Source organism: Octopus bimaculoides, chromosome 3 (genome assembly GCF_046866305.1).
Source record: "Octopus bimaculoides isolate indiv1 chromosome 3, ASM4686630v1, whole genome shotgun sequence".
NCBI lineage: Eukaryota > Metazoa > Mollusca > Cephalopoda > Octopoda > Octopodidae > Octopus > Octopus bimaculoides.
The window spans coordinates 139500922-139522849 of record NC_142930.1 but is presented as its reverse complement, the minus strand read 5'-3'; the positions used below and the strand labels follow the sequence as shown (position 1 = coordinate 139522849).

Genomic DNA, 21928 nt, shown 5'->3' with positions numbered 1-21928 from the left:
AATGCTGGTTGCTACAGAAAAGACGTGTTTTCCAACTAAGTATGCTGTTCTTAGATCCGATTTTTCCGTCATAACTTCAGGTAAAATGGATATGTATTGATTTTTTTTGTTACGGAATCTCACGTTTTGGGTTATGGAGCATCCGATTTTGAAAATAAATTTTTTTCAAAAAATCGCATTTTCAAAATTTCAATGACCACCCCATCCCGGATTTTTTTTTTTTTTTTTTTTTTTGCGAAATACGTAGAAAAATAAGAAATACGTAGACAAATAAGAAATAAGATTCTGAAATAAATTTGGCTTGTAAAATTTCAATTTTTCAAAATATATATATGAGCGAGATCGTTGCCAGTGCCGCTAGACAGGCTCCTGTGCAGGTGGCACGTAAAATACACCATTTTGAGCATGGCCGTTGCCAGTACCACCTGACTGGCCTTCGTGCCGGTGGCACGTAAAAGCACCCACTACACTCTCGGAGTGGTTGGCGTTAGGAAGGGCATCCAGCTGTAGAAACTCTGCCAAATCAGATTGGAGCCTGGTGTAGCCATCTGGTTCACCAGTCCTCAGTCAAATCGTCCAACCCATGCTAGCATGGAAAGCGGACGTTAAACGATGATGATGATGATGATATATATATATATATATATATATATATATATATATATATAAAACTTTCTTTTTTTAAACTTTTTTTTTTTTTGCGAAATACGTAGAAAAATACGAGGATTTACGATTCTGAAAAAAATTTGTTAGTACAATTTCAATTTTTCAACAAGAAAAAAATATATATATATATACCATCAGGCCTTCAAGTAGGCTATCCACATGCATGCTAGAAATAACAGCCAAATCTCACAAACCTGCGATAACATAATGAAATTTTGAAAATGTGATTTTAAAAAATTTTATTTTTCAGAATCGGATGCTCCATAACCAAAAACGTGGGATTCCGTTAAAAAAAATCAATATATATCCATTTTACCCGAATTTATGACGGAAAAATCGGATTTTGTGAATTTTCCGTAAGTCCCCTCCCACCCCCACGGTCGTCAACGCGCATTTTTTTTTTTTTTCCATATTCGTTTTTCACACACTTGTTTGTACCCACCAGGCTGGTTTATTATTTTTTTTGTTCCCAAGTGAAAGCTTTTATATTGACCGGAAGTTTTTGTCTTTATACTTTCATTATAGAATGCTTTCTTCTTTCAATACTTCCATTATAGAGTGCTTACTTCTTTAAATTGTTTACGTCCACTGTATAAAATATTCATTTTTTTTATTATCTGCACTTGAGTAATGAAAGTATTAACTCGGTATGCTAATCTCCTCTATTGTCCATTATCTAATGCAGTATTCTTTTTATTTATTTTTTTACGATATGAGTGAGGCAGATTTGGCTGCAATTTCTAAGAAATTGAACACCTACATAGATGCTACAGTGCTGACTAGTCCCAGATGCACTTTTAAGATTTGTTGATGCCAAATACAAAATTGAAGTATTGAGTGCCAAATCCAAGAAACCTTTAAATGATCATCTCAAAATATAACATTTATAGATTCAAAGATAAGATTGTAGACGATTCAATTGATTCCACTCGCTTACATAAACTAATTTAAATATGTTGAGGACAAAAAAAAATGCTGAGTTCAATGAATTAGACGTGTCTGCCAAAATGATTTAAAAATCTTACCTGTCGTGCATTTATGTTCAGTAGAACAAAGATAGCGTAGCTGGTTATAAACATTTGATTTAGGTATCTTTGTTGATAAAATAAATATGTATTTTGTTTTAATAAACATGCTACTAGGAGTACTGGTCCCAGTTATTTGTCTACTACTGACACGAGAAATGGTCCTAAATATACTTTTCATCGTCAACACATGAGGTTATTATGTTAAGTATAAATAATCGAAAAAAAAAAAGAGAGATGTCAATATCAGTATTCTTATAAAATCGCTCGTTACGGTTTACAGAACGTTTTTTGTAAATCAAATTAAATTGTGTCAGAATTCCACCTTCGTACACCACGCGGACTGAAAGACGCCTTCAGATCTGTTCCCAAAGTCAAAGTTACAGCAAAGCAACTTCAAAGTTTGAACTACCCGAAAAAAATTATTTTTACATCATTGATATATACCATATATTGAGAGTATTTTTTTCGGTAAATTATATCATAAACAAAGACAGGTTTTATTTTCATGGCAATAAGTAGTTTACAGAGGTTAAAGGGGTAACACTCATACTCGGAGATTCACGGATATATAACCAGGGTTAGATAACTCTCGTGACCTCGTTAACAAGTATCCAGAACAAACGTAGCAAGAACGAAGAAATTGATATAAAACGTAAATAAAGAAAAGTTGCTATTAAACAAGAATTTATTGATTTTTAATTTTTATCTGAAAAATATTAATAATATATTATTTTTCATGCTATCGATATGTAAGTTCAAGCTTAAAGTATTATCTTTCTGATATTCTGTGCATGTAAATTTCACATTCCAGTTAGATTAGTCATCGGGAACTTAGTTTTAAATACACCGTTTGTTGTTGTTGTTGTTGTTTTCCACCTCCAGCAAAAATAACTCTCTCTCTCTCTCTCTCTGTATCTATCTATCTACAGCCGCTCTTCGCTTTATCTCATCCCAGATGATTGCGCTTCAGAAATGTCGCTGAAATTTTGGAAATGTCTGAAGCGATACTTCTCATCGTCTTCTAAGTTGCGGAAGCACAGTCGACCGCATAATCTAAAGGGAAAATCAACCAGTTCACAAAAATGGATCACACGCCAGTTGCGGGACCCTTATGTGAAACGGGCTCGGGAGGAGAGTTATAGATGTCGAAGTGCCTTTAAGTTAGTAGAAATAGACGATCGATTCGGTCTTCTTCGTCCGGGTTCTGTGGTTATAGACTGTGGAGCAGCACCAGGTTCCTGGACTCAGGTAGCTGTGGAAAGGGTGAATGCTGCTGGAACAGGTAAGAAGCAAAGCCTTTAAAATTAACGAAAGAAATATTAACAAAGTTCACACCATCTTCCATGTGAATACAATTACTCAAATGTGCATATATATATATATATATCATTTGACTAAGAAAAGAATTATTTTGTAATCGGAATTCATCACACACATTATATATATATATATATATATATAACTAAATAGTTATATATAGTAAACTTTTCGAAGTTGATGCTAAGTTTATGATGATTTGTTGTTGGCTTGCCTCGTTTTTTTTTTTTTTTTTTGTTATTTTATTTATTTATTTATTAGTTGCAGTTCTTAGTTTCTAGAATGATTGGGGGTGGGCTAATGCGATTCTGCATTATCCCCGATTTTTTGTTTGTGTAGCATGTTAAATATCAAAATCTCGTATTTTTAAGTTACGTTCAAAGCACATTCATGTGTGCGTGCATTCTTGCATGCATCCACAGTTGTTTAGAAAAGCCGATCAGAAAGATTTTCTTGTAACTATGAATATATTTGACATTAAATCAAAAAAATAGTCTATACAGAGAATTAAAATATAATAATATTCGGCCCATCAGTATATATATATATATATATATATATATATGCGTGTGTGTGTATAGATGATGGGTGAGTCGGGGGGGGGGGGGGCTTCGTGGAAAAAAAAAACCTTCAGATTCTAGAATGATTAAATAAACCTCAACAGGTTATTTCAGCCACTAACTGAGAACTAGTAAAGGGGAATGCAATTAAATCAATTTATCTTAACATTCAGTGAGACATTTTGTTTAATTGTAATTTCACACGCACCCATATATACATTATGTGTGTGTGTGCATATATATATATATATATATATACACACACACACACATATGCAGTTTTGAAGCTACAATAACCTCTAGTCTATTTACGATGGTGGTTTAGGGTTTTCTGATGAAATATACTTTCTATATTTTTGCATATATATATATATATACACACACACACGTATGTGCACTTGTGCTCTATTTATTAATATATATATAGTGTGTGTGTGCATACATTTATAGATAGGTAGCTGGTTCTAAGACTTTAAATTTTATTGAATTAATATTCCCGTCAGTGACTGGCAAAAAAACTATTATGGCAAAGTTTTCAAGTTCTAAATTTATCCGTTACCTTATTGCATTTCATATTATCCGAAATACGTACAGTTAATGTTATGATTATATTTAATGAATATCCAATATCGGAATCTTTTCCTTTTTAAGAATTAATAACGAATTACTTAATTATTCCGAACACCTCCGTTAGTTGGGTACTACTAAAGCAGCGCGGACCCGAACGCGCAGTCGCGCGTCCGCGCTAGACCCTAACCCTAAACACGTATTCATTTGCACACGCGGGTTAGGGTTAGGATCGACCACTCAAGACTAGCTAGCGCGGACGCGCGACTGCGCGTTCGGGTCCGCGCTGCTTTAGTAGTACCCGTTAGTTGGAACAATTCATCGAAAGAACGCAACATTTTGGAAAAACTGAAGGAATGTTCCATGTTAAGATAAGAAAGTAATTTAACGCAGAGCACTGGCTAACGAAAAAGTTCAGAACATTTCACTATCTTCCTATTTTTATGCTTTTTTTGGCTCAACTGATGAATGACTTCGATCATTCAAGAGAAACTTTCTTGAATTTAAGCAGCAGTTATTTATATGTTGAATATTTTAGTCTGTGAATCCATACTTGTCTGCATTGATCTCTCTATCTACCTCTCTCTGCTTTTGTCTCTACTTTTATGTGTGAATTCGATTTATACGACGAAGTTAACCTATTATAATTACTATTGTAACTAAGTCACTAATTACACATATGTGCATATATATATATATATATATATATATATATATATGATATTACTACGCTAGTTATGAATGTAATAATATAAGCCAACTTTGTTGTAGACAAATATTTATGAATCGAGGTTGTAACTCCCACGCATAACAGGAAATGGTAGAAATAGTCTTTCTCATAAACTATAAAGCTGCCAGTCGCGATGGAAAACCTTCCGTCTAGGTAGATTTTTCCGATGCATCTATCTAATAAACTTAATGAATAAATAAATAAATAAATAAATAGAGAATTAAGAATGAAAAAAAAAACTCCTACATTGGTTTTCTTTCAGTAGTACAGGCCTACTGATTTATCTTATTGTTATATACTAAAAGTCGAAAGATGTTACATCATAGAGCTTATTTTCTCATTACTAACTTCCTCCATTACGTCTTATTTCTTTTGCGTCTGAAGAAAACGTACTGCTTTTAGTTCAGACTGTTACAGTTTTAATTATACAAATTATACATGGAATAGTGAGAAAACGATAAATAATAATAGGTTTTGTTGAATCGGCGCACACATTATCCTAACTTCCTTGCTTTTTCAAACGAGTTCTAAGTTTTTTGTCGCTTTTTCTAACTTTCGGTTCTAAATTATTCTGAAGTTTCTGTTTGAAAGATATTTCTAATCCATACAATTTTTTTCCCTACAGACGAATGCTTCACCAAATTTGTATAGTTAAATAAACGAATAAACTGTATATATTTAGTAAAATATATGTAATGAGTTGTTTTACTATTTCCATTCATAGAACTGCTTGAATCTATTATTGGAGACAACTGTCTGTTCAGTCAGGTGTTGAAGAGAGTACTTAGTATTCACTCGAGAGCATCAGGAATTGAACTCGTGCCAAGATATTTGTTTCATGCTAACATTACGTTTGTAATGCATTCAAAAATTGAGTCAATAACGATTTTCATTTGTAGCATCTTGGCGCGACTGTTTAATTAAACCTAATTATTTGTAAGTTGTCTCGTCATCACAGTCCCTAAGTCTTTGACTAGTTACCTTCTGGACACCACTTAGTTTGTTTGTTTTTTGTCATTTAACCCAATGTTGATCTTGTCGAGAAGGCCTTTAATCAAAATCTTTATAGACGCAACCACTCTGGCTTTTTATTTATTAATCCATGTAAGTTAGTATTATGTGATTTTGCGGAGGAAGAATTGGTTGTTATTTGTACCAGGTTGAACGAGTACATAGATGCTCCTTTCATTGGTCCAAATTACTTTAGTTAACAGTGCTCAGTTTTGATTAAGCAGACCTTTAATAAAACCATTCCTGTTGTAATCATGCTGCCTTTTTGTATATCTACGATTATACATCTCCGTTGTCCTTTTTAATCCGTTGAGGTGTAATGTGAGAGAGAATTGGCTGCTGTTTGTACCAGGTTGAGCAACCGTGTAGATGCTCCTTCAATAACTTCTGGATAAATGTCGTTATTAGCCCAGATCAATCTTGATCAAACAGGCTTATAATCAAAGACGTTTCAGTTGTGACCATCTCGTCCTCTCATTTTGGGTTAATATTAAGTTTAACACACGGCCACCGATAGTAAAAATACTTTTTTTTTTTTTTTTTATTACTTTAGATAACTAATTTATACAAGAATACATTAAAAAATTTTTGCGATCTTCTATCTAACAAGAAATTAAAATTTTCCCCTTCTTTTCTTTTTTTGTTTTAACGTACTGATGTTGCAGCTGCTTGACCAATAGGCATGCTCAAATAGCTTCATTCCTTTAAGTTGTTTCTATTCCAAGACGTATTACAACAAGATGGTCTCTTGTACTTCTTGTGATTTAACCTTTTACAGTATTCTCCGTTTTCACGAGAATAACACTGCAACTTTTTTTGAGTTTCTTCGCCAACACGTCCTATTATTGTGCATTGCCCATCATACCATTCAGCTTGCATCCTTCACAATGGGACAAACATGTAATTGGTTTATTGTCGCAAATTTTGGTTCTCATATTCGTTTAATACACATTTTTTTACCCCAATTAGACTTTTTTTTTTGATTTGGTGGTCGGGTGTTAATATTAAGTTTAACACCCAGCCACTGATAGTATCTTTTTGTTGGGTGAAATAGAATTGCATTGTCTTTCTTTGTTAATTTTGTTTAAAATAGTTTGATTTTAGTGAGACTTGACTGTTATTTCTAGCAGATGAACTACTGCTTAGAAATTGATGTATGGATCAATTCTAGTTCATCAAGGATGAATTCTAGTTTAAGAATATGGCACCAGAAGAACAGATCAATCAAACTGCAACATAGGTAACAATTAAGAAATGGAGTTAATAAAACTTGAATTTGGGAGTATACAAGCATAAATTTTGCATTAAACTTTTTTATTCCCATTGTTTTGATGTGATTGTTTAGTTTTAGAATGACATTGTAGGGTAGGTGTGAGATGTTAGATCCAGCCAGTTTGAACATAAAGCAAGCAGAATATTTTGGCCAGATATGGCTGATTTAAATTCTAAAAGATTAAAATTATTGGCACAGGCATGGCCTATAAAGCTTGCTTTGTAATCAAATGTTTTGGGTTCACTTCTCACTACATTCTGTTTTTAAATCTATGTTGTAATAAAGTTATTAATTAGTTATGAGTATATAACATTTAGTAAAAGAAAGCAATTATTAAAGTCTACACTGTTCTTAAAATTCCTATAAATTCCAATTTTAATGTATTTATATTAAAATGTTGTTTTTCAAGTTTATTTTATGATTGAATCATATCATTGGTATCTTCAATCATAAAACCAATTTTTAATCACTACAAGATAGCAATTTTTGATATTTCTGTTTATACTTCTGGGAATATAACAGTTACCTAAAAATTGCAACACTATTTTCTCCAGACTTATCAATAAAAACATTTCTCCAAATTATAAGTGTAATCCACCATCAGCTAAATTATATTTATTCCAGTATTCTTTCATGTGTGACTTGTAGGAACAAGGTATTTTGTTATGCAACCATAATATACTATAAAGTATATTACATGTTTTTATAAGTCAGTACCCATGTACTACTGTGTTAGCAGTGCATTATGCATCACTTGTTTAGGTTATGTCTACAGATATTCTATAGAAATTATAACCAACACTGGTTTTTGTCATGACATTTCTTATCCATGATGTCAGGGGTGCTTTTGAAAAAAGAAACTGAAGAAGAAAAGTAGTCTTAATATGCTTACATCAATTGTACCAAATATAACCTCATTTCATTCTCTGTCAACTAAACTATTTGATTGTTGTGCACCGTCACTGTCATGCAATGGTACAAGATCTTCTGATATATGTATATGCAGTAAACTGAGAACTTTTACTTGGCTAAGTTAAGTCAACATCATACCTGATTTCTTCATAAATTCTAATGTTGCCTTTGAGTGCTTGGTACTATTCAAGATATATTTATTAAATGCGTGCTGTTAGACAGGAGTGGCTGTGTGGCAAGTAGCTTGCTTACCAACCACATGGTTCCGGGTTCAGTCCCACTGTGTGGCTCCTTGGGCAAGTGTCTTCTATTATAGCCTTGGGCTGACTGAAGCCTTGTGAGTGGATTTGGTAAACAGAAACTGAAAGAAGCCCATGTATATATGTATATACTAGCTGACGTACCCCGTAATTCCCGGGAAAGCGGAGCTTATCCCTTAGTTCCATTCTCATAATTGTTTCACTACCCCAATACTAACAATACAAAGTATGTAGCCCTTAAATCAGTTTTATTGCATTTACAGAGAATACCGAACTGTCTTACACAGGATCTTGTTTTAAGGAATTCCCAATAAGTTACGAATATCTAAATTGTGAAGTCAGTTATGTAAGAACATGAAATTAGTTACCTGATAGTAAAAATTCAAATAAAGTAGTCCCGAAAAGGGGCGAGCTGGCAGAAATGTTAGCGCGCTGGGCGAAATGCTTAACGGTATTTCATCTGCCGTTACGTTCTGAGTTCAAAATCCGCCGAGGTTGACTTTGCCTTTCATCCTTTCAGAGTCGATAAATTAAGTACCAGTTATGCACTGGGGTCGATGTAATCGACTTAATCCCTTTGTCTGTCCTAATTTGTCCCCTCTATGTTTAGCCCCTTGTGGGCAATAAAGAAATAAGAAACTGAAAAGAAGCCAGATGTGTGTGCCTTTGTGTTTGTTTTCACTCACTTATATGAAAGTTACAAATGTCCAAGTGGTGTTTTTATTGGCATGTCTTGTGTCATTAACTAGTCCACTCACTTTGTACCTTTGAAGCTATGTGAAAAACAGTTAAAGGTTAGAGTCTGGATGAGCATCAAGCTGTAAAACAATACCTCTATAACATATTTGTCGAACCTTTGCCGGCATGGTAAAGCAAAGGTGTGTGTGTGAATGCTTATCTTCTATACTTATTGCCACTTGAGTGAAGCAGTGGTGATATTGACATTCCCTGTTGACATTATGACTGATGCCTCTGTTTTTGAAGATCTGTGTATGTTCATGTGTGCATATCAGGAATGCTTGTTAAACAAATGAAAATGAAGAGAAAGAAAAATTGCATGAGTACTCTGTGACATTGTAGCTATATCAATTTAGTAAAATGTCAAGGAGCCAGAGTCATGAGTTTATATTGAAATATTCAAAATTAAGTGTTTGCAATTATATACACATATAAGTGGAAGAAAGAGTACTTGAAAGTTATATCGGAGGGCAAGATGTCCAGTTTATTTAGCCAAAAATAGGGGTGAGAATAAGATGCTTGCTAAGATCCTCTTCCATGATAATAAGAGTTAGGAAATGTTGCAGATTTCAAAGAATTTGTATGAATCAAAATATCAGTGAAGAGAATTGCGTCTGGAATAGCAGTGTACTTACCTTTCAGTGTCTGAAAAGGTGTTGGTATTCTGTATATCATAGCAGCAACATTTGACTGACATGCAGTGATTGGACACTTCCCACTGACAATTTCCAATAGAATGAAATCACATGATATGGGAATTCCAGCACCCATGAGAACCGTTTCTTGTCTGCTACAATCTGTGTGTGCTTTTAAGCACCAAGTACCTATATAAAAGGATCTCTGAATGTTGATAATGCAGTATTTGGGCTTCTAACAAAACATTTATGTCAAGTTGGACTATAAAGATTACCTTTTGGTATTAATACTGCTTCCATCGCTAATACTCTTTTACTTGTTTCAGTCATTTGACTGTAGCCATGCTGGAGTACTGCCTTTAGTCGAGCAAATCGCCCCAGTACTTATTCTATCGGTCTCTTTTTGCCAAACCGCTATGTTAGGGGACATAAACACACCAGCATCAGTTGTCAAGCGATGGTGGGGGGACACACACATACATACATATATATACATATATATATATATATATATATATATATATATATATACGACGGGCTTCTTTCAGTTTCCGTCTACCAAATCCACTCACAAGGCTTTGGTCGGCCCGAGGCTATAGTAGAAGACACTTGCCCAAGGAGCCACGCAGTGGGACTGAACATGGATCCATGTGGTTGGTAAGCAAGCTACTTACCACACAAGCCTGCTGCCTATATGCATCATCAGTGTCTGAAAAGATGCTGATATTCTGTATATCATCGCAGCAAGATTTGACTGGCATGCCGTAACCGGATACTTCTCACTGATGATTTCCAGTAGAATGAAATCATCATGTGATATAGGAATTCCAGCACCCATGACAGTCGACCCTTGTGCACTTTTATGCACCAAGCACCTATATGAGAGGATCTCTCAAGGCTAATAATGCAGTATTTGGTCTTCTAATAAGACATTCATGTTAAGTTGAGTGTAAAAGTTACCTTTTGGTATTAATATTGCTTCCATCGCTAATAATTAATGTATGTGTGTGTGTGATAAAAATTTACAAACCTTGAGAAGTGTAAAATGATTTGTTTTTAATGGTAGAATTCAAAGTAGTTAAAGCTATAAAAATATAGCACTTAAATAGTGTGTGTATGTGTGTCACTTATATAAAATGGTGAGAAAACGATCAAATTTTCCTTTATGAGTGAAGTCTTTTGAGGTATTTTATTCACTATCAAGTTACACACTTGTCACTTTGCCGCAGTGAACTAGTGATTGGGCTATTTAAACCTGTAACCTAGAATGGTATTCACCAATTGTGATATGAAATAAATATGCACTCCATCTGGTGTACACTGTATGAACTATGTATGCACAAGAAGTGTACTGGGTTCACAGGCTGGCTGACAATGAAGGCTTTGTATGTGACAAGTACAAGAGCAATTAAGAGTCAGAATGCTAGTAAAATAACTTCTGTTTAGTTGTTTGGAATGCTCTAAAGAAGTTGATGATAGTTCCTGTAACCTAGACAGTTTAATCAGCTATGGAGAAGTGTGCTCTAAAGCAAAGAAGCTAGAATAAGGATCAGGTAGAAAACATTCAGGGTTTTACCTCTGCTGGCAACTAAAGGGTTCTCTCTTCAAGTAAAAGGTAAATAGTGTGTTGCTTGTATGTGAAATGAACTGCTGCAAGATATTGAGATATGATCACTGAATGCAATGGCTGGAGAGGGACGAAACAAGCATGCTCTACTGGATATGTGTGGTGTTAGTATGCAAGAACAATATAGAGAAAATCTTTTGAAAGGGTTCACACTGTGTCACCTAGTAGCTACTGAGAAAATTAGTTGTATATGGGTTTTTATGTTTAAGAGTGTTGTAATCAGGATCAGGATTGGCAACAAGGTCAATAAAGAATTTAATGTACAGATAAATTGAGGTTCACTAAGTTTCTAGCTTCAGGATCGAATATATTTGAAGTGTTGTGCATAGAGCTATAGAGCCAATTTCAAACTTGGCCAAATCGCCTGAAATTTCAATGGTTTGAAGACCAGTGTATGAGTGAGCAGTTGTTACTGGTGTTGTTCAGTCCTGATTAAGCACACCTATGAACAAAGGTTTACCAGTTATGATCTGCCTATCTCTTAAAGTCTATGTAGAATTCCATTATCTAAAGTATCCTGTCCTGTTATAAGATGTGATTTGAGGGAGATTTGGCTGCTATTTCTTGCAGGTGGAGCAATCATGTAATGGCCTCCTTATTGGGTGATGGCAAAGAGCAATGTTGTCATTGGTAACAGCACAAAATCCAGTGTTATTTGAAGTGTGGCTTTGGTTGATATATATAAGACTATACTGTATTCACTGCAAGCAAGAGTTATACAAAATTTGTCATGGAATCTTGAATAGAGCAACCAAAGCTTCAGATGCACAGAAGTATTTCATAGTAGAAGTACCTTTGAAACATCAAGTCTGTGAACTGATCAAAATGTTGGAGGTTGATATAATGAAAATATAGTAACTGAAATGTGAAAAATGGAAGGGAAGATTTTGGGAACTATTGGCAACAAAATGTTTCTCATTTCATGCTCAGAATAGTGCGTATAAACCGTATGGCAATGATATGGTATGAAAAGTAGAAGGTCAATCAAAGCTGAATAGAAACGGGTATTATTCAGCATGTTGTGTTACCTTATAAAGATTGGGTGTATGTGAGAGGAGTGAGCAACTGAGTGTTGAGGACATTGGCTGATCTAGACACACCTGCACAGGTGTGTCTAGATCATTTGTTCTTAGTGTATGGAAATTTATCTGTAACCCTCCATTATGTTTTCAGGAATAGTGAACATCAGACTATGTTATTCAGTGTATATTCCCCACTCCTTGACAACAGTACAGTGTGATTTGTTTGAGATTTAATATATATATATATATATATATATATATATATATAAAATATGAATAATATATAAATATATGCATATATCCATACATATATGTACATACCTACATCTATATGTATACGTACATGCATATATGGGTACAGGACATAAAAAAAAACGTTAAACACAATGAGAAATGAAAACAAAAAACAAACTTTTTTTTTGAACAACAAAAAAAAACAAACAGAAAAACGAGACATGCAACATAAAGAGTATACCCCTTCATCAGTTGTCCCTGTTCCATCTACTCCGCGTTTCGAAGGCAATACACACACACACACACACATACAAGGGAGATGTAGATAGATTGAGAGACTGAAAAATATGCTGTTGCTAGAAGATATACTTCTTTAAATTTTTGGTTTCAATATTCAATATTATGATAGGTAATATCATATATCCACAGAGGTATTCTATCCATAACTATTCAGTCAATATATCATTTAATATATACAATTTATATGACTTTTAGGCACATTGCATGACTGTGTGGTTTAGAGGTTCACCTCCAAACAACATAGTTTCAAATTCTGTCCCACTGCATGACATGTTGGACTAATGTCTTTTACTATAGCTCTGGGCCAACCAAGGCCTTGTGGGTGGATTTGATAAATGGAAACTGAAAGAAGCCCTTTCTGTGTATATGTATTATTCTTTTATTTGTTTCAGTCATTTGACTGCATCCATGCTGGACTTATTCTTTGTAAGCCTAGTACTTATTCTATCAGTATCCTTTGCATCTCACAGGGACATAAACACACCAACATCATCTGTCAAGCAATGGTGTGGGGACAAACACAGACACAAAGACACATGCACATAAATATATATAGATATATATAACAAGCTTCTTTCAGTTTCCATCTACCATTTCCACTCACAAGGCTTTGGTTGACCTGAAGCTAAAGTGGAAGATACTTGCCCAAGGTCACACACACATACATATATATACCTGTGTGTGTGTAAGTGAGTTTGTATTTCCCTTTTTTTTTTTTATAGTTGGTTGTAAACAGCGGCTAAACTAATGGTGTTATTTACTTGCAGTTCTGTATAATAGCATGTCCAGAATAAATACAGTAATTGGAAATATACTTAGGGATATGATAATTGAAATATTTTAATGCTTAGTTTTATTATCATTATAATAAAACTTCTGCTTTCTATGCTGGCATGGGTTAGATAGTCATTATTGCACTTCTAGATGAGTCTGAACACTGCATCTCACTTGTAAGTTTAATTTTTGATTCAGTTTTTATGGTTGGATGCCAACACCAACATCTTTACAGAGTACTGGGTGCTTTTTTTTTTTTTTTTTTTTTTGTGACACCAGTACTAGGGAGGTTGTCATGTCTTTGAGAAGATTAAACAGACCAGGTCCAACACTTAACAGAGTTCACAGTAGTGGTAAAAGCGGGTGGATTTTATCAATGTAATAACATTAGATAGGATAGGGGTGATGGCAAGATGGATAGCAAAAGATCAATGAATGGTAAGGACAAATAATTGACTTCTGTACCAAATGGCTAAGTGGGGAGTATAAGTAGAGTGTGTGAGGTATATACATATCTGGTGAGGGCTCTTAAAACATATGTCTCAAGATGGGTAATAAAACTGTGAGAGGTGGGTGGAGTGTTGGTGAGAAGGTCAGACAGGTGCAGTGACATCCTCAGTTGCACTGGAAGCTGAGTATGATGAGCAGAAGAGATCCACTGCTATCCTTAGTCACACTGGCAGACTGCTGCAGTGAGATTGAAAAGAGGAGGGTGGGAAGAAGAGATGAACAATATGGACGTGAGTATGAGAGATGAGGGTATGGATGATAAACAGATGAGTGATAAAAGTGTGGGATATATAGAAGACTGGTGAGCAATAAGATACTTGTTTGAGAAATGAGAGTGCATCAAAGAAGTTAATAACATGTGCATATATATATAGTGGTTGGCGTTAGGAAGGGCATCCAGCTGTAGAAATTCTGCCAAATCAGATTGTAGCCATCTGGTTTCACCAGTCCTCAGTCAAATCGTCCAACCCATGCTAGCATGGAAAGCGGACGTTAAATGATGATGATGATACCTAGTGATACATGGCTGCATATGCATACATATGTACACACTAACAATTTTGATGTCCATTTTACCAAGCTTGGATGGACAAACCAGTCTTTTCCTATTCAGCATGTAGTCCTTTGTCATCTCCTTTGTAAGATGCAACAACTTCAGATCCATCTTCACCACTTCTTCACAAATCTTTCTTGATCTCTCTCTTCTGTGAGTACCATTCATTTTGGGTACCTAGCACTTCTTTATACACCTGTCATCCTCCATTACACATCACATACTCATACGCATGCAGTCCTTTCTCTTGTATACCACGTCTGATTCCTCTTATGTTCAGTTTTTCTCTCTGTTCATGCACAGTATTATTACACATCTAGCAAAGCATAATCGTGAAGTGATCATGCTTTCTAGTCTGTAAATCTGCATTCAAGACCAAATTTCACTACCATGTCTAAAAAAAAATATTCATTTTTATGTTGTGAATGTGTACATTTACATATGTATGTATGTATGTATATAGATAGCATCATAATTTTTTTACATGCGCTTTCTATACTAGCATGAGTTGAACAGATCATCACAGGTGAAGACAATTCTTATTTATAGTTACTATCATCCTTGATGGAGAGTGGGGAAGTGGGGACCTTGTCTTGCTTGCTCATTCCTTTTTGTTTTTCTATTTTTATTTTCTTTGAAATGTACTTGGTAAATTTTATTTTATTGTGGTATCACAACTAGAGGTTTTGTCCCCAGCAACACTCCTCTCTTCCCTGTATTGTCTCTGTCACAGTACCAGAGAGTTGTCTTGTCCTCACCAAAATGAGAATCCATCTCAAAGTGTTGTGTTTGTATAGTTGTTCTTTTCTTTCTCAATCAACTACTGAATACAAAGAGAACCTTTCAGTCCATGTTACTTATAGTTTCAAAGATATTCATAGTAGTTGAACACCTATCATCAAGCATATCTGATTCATGCCACCTGTTTTACTTAACAAAATTATTTGTTTGGAGCACAAAAAGCAGGGCTATTTGAAGTGGAGTCAGAAGAGCAATTGGCAATAGCAGAGGTGAACAAAGATAAGAGGAAGTGATAAGATAAAGGCAAGAGCAGATGAGGAGTGGTAATTGAGGTGCTCCAGAGGAGTGGGGTTGCTAACTGTCAGTGCAACAAGAAGTTAAAGTGTATTTAGTAGGAGAATGACAGTGGACTCATATATATAAGCCTGGTAAAAGGTGAAGGAACAAAGTGATAAGGATAATGCAATCAACACATGCTGAGGAGATGGAGATAGAAGGTTGTGAGTGAATGAGGATGAGGATAAAAGGAGGGGATGAGCAGTAGGTAGATGAGGAGATTCAAGCATTTAAGGTGAAGGAGTTGCAAATGTACACTTGGTTGTGTACAATATTTGAGATTCTGTCTTCTTCAGCAGTGAGGATGCTTCTGTGTTGATTCTTGATCAGCTTGAAATCTCAGTCTACCATCTCAACAATGATGTACTTCTTGAATCATCTGAATATGGTTCTAGATGCACTTGTCTGAAAATAAGAAAAGATGGTCGTGAGTCATGGTTGAAAATCCTTGGATCATTGATCTATTTTGCTCTTTATGTTCTGGTTCTTTAAAAAAAGAATTGAAAGCAAGATAATATTCTTTTACTCCATTTGGCTTAATTAGTTAAAAGAAGGCATGGAGGGGAATTAATAGACAAATCCAAATACCCAGTGTTCAGTAATGCAACAGTGCTAATATTATTAATAACAAGAGCAATCGGAGAGCACAAACCTGTGCCAAGGCAAAACCAATGTCCTCTCAATGATTAACCACAGATGATTTTTAAAATGAGAATATCTGAAATGAACTCGACTGCTCTCACAAACAAGAGTACTAAAAATAAACCCGACTGCTCTCAAAAATTAAGTAAAAAAAACATGCAAAATAATCCAGAATCCTTGTCCGGTACCGGATCAATCCCAAAATCTAATCAGTTTATGCCAGTCACGAGACCAAACATCTCTGTAAGTTTCATCCAAATCCACTCAGCAGTTCTTGAGATATCTTGTCCACGGATAAACAAACAAACACCACTGAAAACAATACCTCCACCTTAGTGAAGGCAGAGGTAATAATGATTTCCTGTATTAGCAGCTGGCTGCAAATTTATATGGTAGGGGTCTCCAGTATCTTACTGGAATTTATTTTATAGGCACTGGAGAGAGGAAAGGCCTAGTTGACTTAGGGTTTGAACCCAGAACCTACACTGAAAACCACAAGGCATTTATAATATATAATAATATCCTTGGTTTGTTATCCTGGTACAAACTATCATATTCAATCTGTCTATAACCATACTAACTTAAAAGGAAAGAACAAACAAAAGAAACATGAACTCCACAAGCTGCAAGCAGGCAATCTGTCTAGGAGAATAGTTAACTCTGAAAAAAATCTTATACAGAATAGAGTGGGGTCTTTTAGTAGTTCTGTAGCAGATAAGCTCTCTAGTATTGGTGGCTAGATAAATGCACTTAGTAAATGCTGTAAAGTGTTTAATGAGAGAAAAGTCATCTGTTAAAAAACACACCACAAAAGAAAAAATAATAATAGGCATGATATACACTCAATAACAAAAACCATCAGCTTTCTGTGTCTTTATGTGTACTGATTGGCCATGACAAGTGGTAAGACACTAAGACTCATTCAACCCATGCCAGCATGAAAAAATGAGCAGAAAATGATGTGATGTGATGATGATGACTATCACCTTCATATCTTTATTCATTAACTGAAATCTTTGGTATTTCTTTGTCTACCATCAGAGACAATACTTTCCTGTACAATCCTAGTTGTTGTTTAGCTCCTGGTGTGCCTAGATCAAGCAGATCCATAATCCAAGGCATTATAACTGACCATCTCTATACAATGACCAATGTAAGTTAGGGTGTGACTTGGAGAAACTATGACTGCTATTTCTAGCAGTAGCCTTGTGGTCTCAGTTTAAAGCAGAATGGTTGGCATGAAGAAGTGTGTGTGTGTTGACATTGAAAAATCTGCTTCATAAACACGAGCTGGCAGAAATGTTAGCACACCCGGCAAACTGCTTAGCAGCATTTCATCCATCTTTCTGTTCTGAGTTCTAATTACACCAAAGTCAGTTTTGCCTTTCATCCTTTCAGGTTCATTAAAATAAGTACCAGTTGAGCACTGGGGTTGATGTAATCAACTTACCCCCTCCCCTAAAATTGCTGGCCCTGTGCCAAAATGTGAAACTATTAAGTTAATGTTAACATATTTAATGCAGTATTAAGAAAAACTAACAAAATAATTATGCTGTCAATGATTTTTTTTTTTTTTTTTTTTTTTTGATGATGTATTTTGGTCTGAAATTATATGTTGAAGCCTTTATTATATTTCGAGAGGGTCATACTGCCAAGAAACACACCACTGTCATTGTGGTTCACTCGGTTTGAGTTATCATCATTGAACATCCTCATCTCCATGCTTGCATGGGTCACACAAAATTTGTTGAGACAGATTTTCTACAGCTGGATACCCTTCCTGTTGCCAACCCTCACCTGTCTCCCAAGTAAGGTAAAATTTCCCCTTGGCCAGACATGTTTTTTGTAGAAGACTAGAAAAAAAAACATCACTTGTATGATGGTGATGCTTGTTTACAACCATCAGGTGATCTCAAAAGCAAGGTGCATACACATGATAGGCTTGTTCCAGTTTCGCTCTACCAAAGATACTTTACAAGCTACTTTGGTCAGCTTGGGACTACAGTCTGCTCTTGGAATTAACTTGCAAGTGGCTGAGCCCTCTACAGACACACATACTTTTAATGTAGGTCTCAAGGAGATTCAACATGACACACAATGTGACATGGCTGGCCCTTTGAAATACAGATACAACTCATTTTTCACAGCTGAGTGGACTGGAGCAAAGTGAAATGAAGTGTCTTGCTCAAGGACACAGCCGCCAGGAATCAAACTCATGACCTTACGATTGTGAGCCAGATATCCCTAACCACTAAGGCACTTTGGTCAGCTTAGGACTATAGTAAAAGACACTTACCTAAGTTGCTCACCGTAGGATTGAACACAAGATCACATGGTTTGAAAGCATGTTCTTAACCACTCAGCCCATGCAAAAATTTTTCATCACACATTGAAATGGTCACAGTTATGTATGATGAAGAATTTTTGATACTGTAACTAAAACTGAAGTGAATCTCAACCAATGAGTGTGTTTTGACTGTATGATGCCCCATCCCCCCAAAAAACATAACTATTTTTATATTTTAACAAATGTAATAATGTCAAACTTATTAGAACCTCATCAGTCAAACATAAATTTCACCATCTTTGCAAATGAAAGAATCACCGAGTTAATGTACAAGATAGTATATAGGCTAGCAAAGTAAAATGTATAATTTTATGGCAACTCAGAGGCACCATCTGCATGCATATCAACAGTTAAGTTGGTGTTAACGTATTTAATGAAGGAAACATTTGAAATTTATTGTTGAATCTTTTGAACTGATGACCAGTTTACTTTCTTTTTTAATGGTTGTTGTAGTTAGATGTCCTTTCAACCAATACTCACCAATGAGAAAGCTGCTGGAAATAACAGTCAAATCTCCTGTACTCTCAGCACTCTGGAAGGACAACTTGTTTAATGCAGTCCATGGTCATGTCTGAAACACCTTGATCATACATTTGTTTGCTTGAGGCTAAACAACAATCCATTTGGAAGCAAGCACACATGATGTGCACAATGTTTAATAAGTTAGTTTATCTTGAGAAAGGCCAGGAGATTTTAGCATTTTGAACAGGTCCCTTCGTCAGAGAAGCAGACCATCATTAAATTTCTTCATGTTTCACTTTGAAGGGAGAATAGTTCTGTGCCTCTCCCATAGATGTAACACAATGGTTGTTTAAGATTTGAATTTATGTTCCTCTGATGCATCATCTGAGACATTTTGGTGTATTGTTGAAAATGAAAGATAATTATTCTCATTAAACAGTCTACATTTGTTTTACCAGACTAGTATGAATTAGTTATTTCTGTAAATTTCAGACACATGCACCAACACACTTTCTTTTCATAAGCCAGCCTAGCTTCCTAGTGATGTTTTGATGTTTCAGTATTTTTTTTTTTTTTTTTTTTTAATGTGAAAGACTGTACAATGTATCTAGACATTTAAATGTATGTACATGCTTGTGTATTTTGTTCAGAAGGTAATTAAATCTGTATAGTTATAGAATTTTGTATATTTAGCTGTAAAAAATATTTTTTAAATATTTTTATTGAAATTTTATTGCTGCAAATTATATTTTAGGACATTTTGGTTTGAATAGTTGCTTCTGTTATTTACTTCAAGGTAGCAAGCTGCAGAATTGTTAGAATTTGAACAAAATGCTGAGTGGCATTTTGTCTGTTTTTCTCTTATTAATTCATATTCAGCTTAGCCTTTCATCCTTTTGGGGTTAATGAAATAATTATCTGTTGAATACTGGGGTCAATGTAATCAACTAACGCCATCTTCCAAAATTTCAGGTTTGTATTTGTACTTATAGTAGAAAGGATTATTGTTATTATTATTTTTATTAAGGACAATGGCTTGGCAGAATCATTAGTGTGTTAGAAGAAATTCCTTTCAGTATTTCAGCTGAATCTGTACATTCTCAGTTCAAATCTCATTGAGACTACTTCACTATTCATCCTTTTGGGGTTGATAAAATGCAGTACTGGTCAAGTACTGGGATCAATTTAATTAGCTAAGCTCCTTTTCTCAAAAATTGCTAGCCTTGTGCCTAAACTAGAAACAATTATTTTTATTTACTTTTAAAATGTTTTCTTTTTCTTTTTCTTATTGCAGCCAAAAGTCAAGCCGAGGGCTGTGTGATAAGCATTGACAAACAGTTTATGGTTCCTGTGAAAGGGGCCATCACACTATCTACAATGGACTTCACAAAGGGCCACACCCAAAGCAAAATAATTGAAATGCTCAACGGACGTAAGGCAGACATCATTCTCAGCGACATGGCCCCAAATACTACAGGAATCCGTTCAATGGACCATGATCTTATTATAGAACTTTGTTTTTCTGTTCTTGAATTCTCTCACAGCGTTCTCCAGCAGGATGGTGCACTCCTCTGCAAACTGTGGCAAGGCCATGAACAAAAGGAATTGGAGAAACGGTTGGGTGAAGTTTTTCAGACTGTTAAAATTGTCAAACCCCAAGCTAGCAGGGGAGATTCAGCAGAAATATTTCTGCTTGGAAAAGGCTATTCACCAAATAAGACACATATTCGGTGAAGGAAGAAATATTTAACACTCACATGCACACGCGCACAGACACACATACACACACACACACATACACACATGTATACATATGTTTCTCCCACTAAAAACAGGATTGATAACAAATTTTTTTTAATAAAATTTAAAAAAAAAATTAAAACATGCATAAGAGTTTTAAAAAGTAAAAAAAAATACAATTTTTTTTTTAAAATTTAAAAGTTATTAAAAAGAAATGAAGGAAATTTTAAGATTCAAAGAAAAAGGGGGAAAATATATAAATATTTAATTACAAAGCTGAAAATAAAGAAAAAAAAACGTATTTTTAATGTTCCTTTAACATATTGTAGAGGCAAAGGCTGGGAGTGAAAAGGAGGGTTAAGAAATAGAAAACTGCTGCTACCACCACCATTTGACTTGTCAGTACTCCCATTGTATTTGTATATTGATACTCTTTGTCAATATTGCTAAACAGCTTGAGGGAAATAAACAAAGCTATGACCAAGCTGCAGTGTTTTCAAATACTTTTTCTTGTACTTTCTCTCTCTCTCTCTCTCTCTCAACATTTCTTGTTCTACATCTCATCTATTCCTTTTTCTGCTTCATCTCTCTCTCTTTACTCTTTTACTTGTTTCAGTCATTTGACTGCGGCCATGCTGGAGCACCGCCTTTAGTCGAGCAACTCAACCCCAGGACTTATTCGTTGTAAGCCTAGTATTTATTCTATCAGTCTCTTTTGTCGAACCGCTAAGTTACAGGGACATAAGCATACCAGCATCAGTTGTCAAGCGATGTTGTGGGGACAAACACAGACACACATATACATATATACGATGGGCTTCTTTCAGTTTCCATCTACCAAATCCACTCACAAGGCTTTGGTCGGCCCGAGGCTATAGTGGAAGACACTTGCCCAAGGTGCCACGCAGTGGGACTGAACCCGGGACCACGTGGTTGGTAAGCA

The 21928-nt window shown here is 35.1% G+C and overlaps 2 protein-coding genes and 1 long non-coding RNA gene across 3 annotated transcripts in view; 1 reads left to right on the top strand and 2 right to left on the bottom strand.

The window, feature by feature from the left end:
- The window catches only part of LOC106867285 (uncharacterized), a 25688-nt gene extending 23382 nt beyond the window's left edge, over nt 1-2306 (bottom strand). Inside the window, exon 1 of the mRNA XM_014912123.3 lies at nt 1692-2306. Within this exon, the coding sequence (XP_014767609.1) occupies nt 1692-1872 (181 nt within the window). The 5' untranslated portion in view covers nt 1873-2306. The remainder of the gene's footprint in view (nt 1-1691) is intronic.
- A 236-nt stretch (nt 2307-2542) lies between these two features.
- LOC106867284 (rRNA methyltransferase 2, mitochondrial) lies at nt 2543-21469 on the top strand. Its single transcript, XM_014912122.3, has 2 exons — nt 2543-2976; nt 20540-21469. The coding sequence occupies exons 1-2, from the start codon at nt 2667-2669 to the stop codon at nt 20977-20979; spliced, it is 750 nt and encodes a 249-aa protein (XP_014767608.1). The 5' UTR covers nt 2543-2666; the 3' UTR covers nt 20980-21469.
- LOC128247273 (uncharacterized) overlaps nt 13575-21928 on the bottom strand; it is a 77039-nt gene continuing 68685 nt past the window's right edge. Inside the window, exon 2 of the long non-coding RNA XR_008263630.2 lies at nt 13575-16199. This is a non-coding gene — a long non-coding RNA (uncharacterized LOC128247273). The remainder of the gene's footprint in view (nt 16200-21928) is intronic.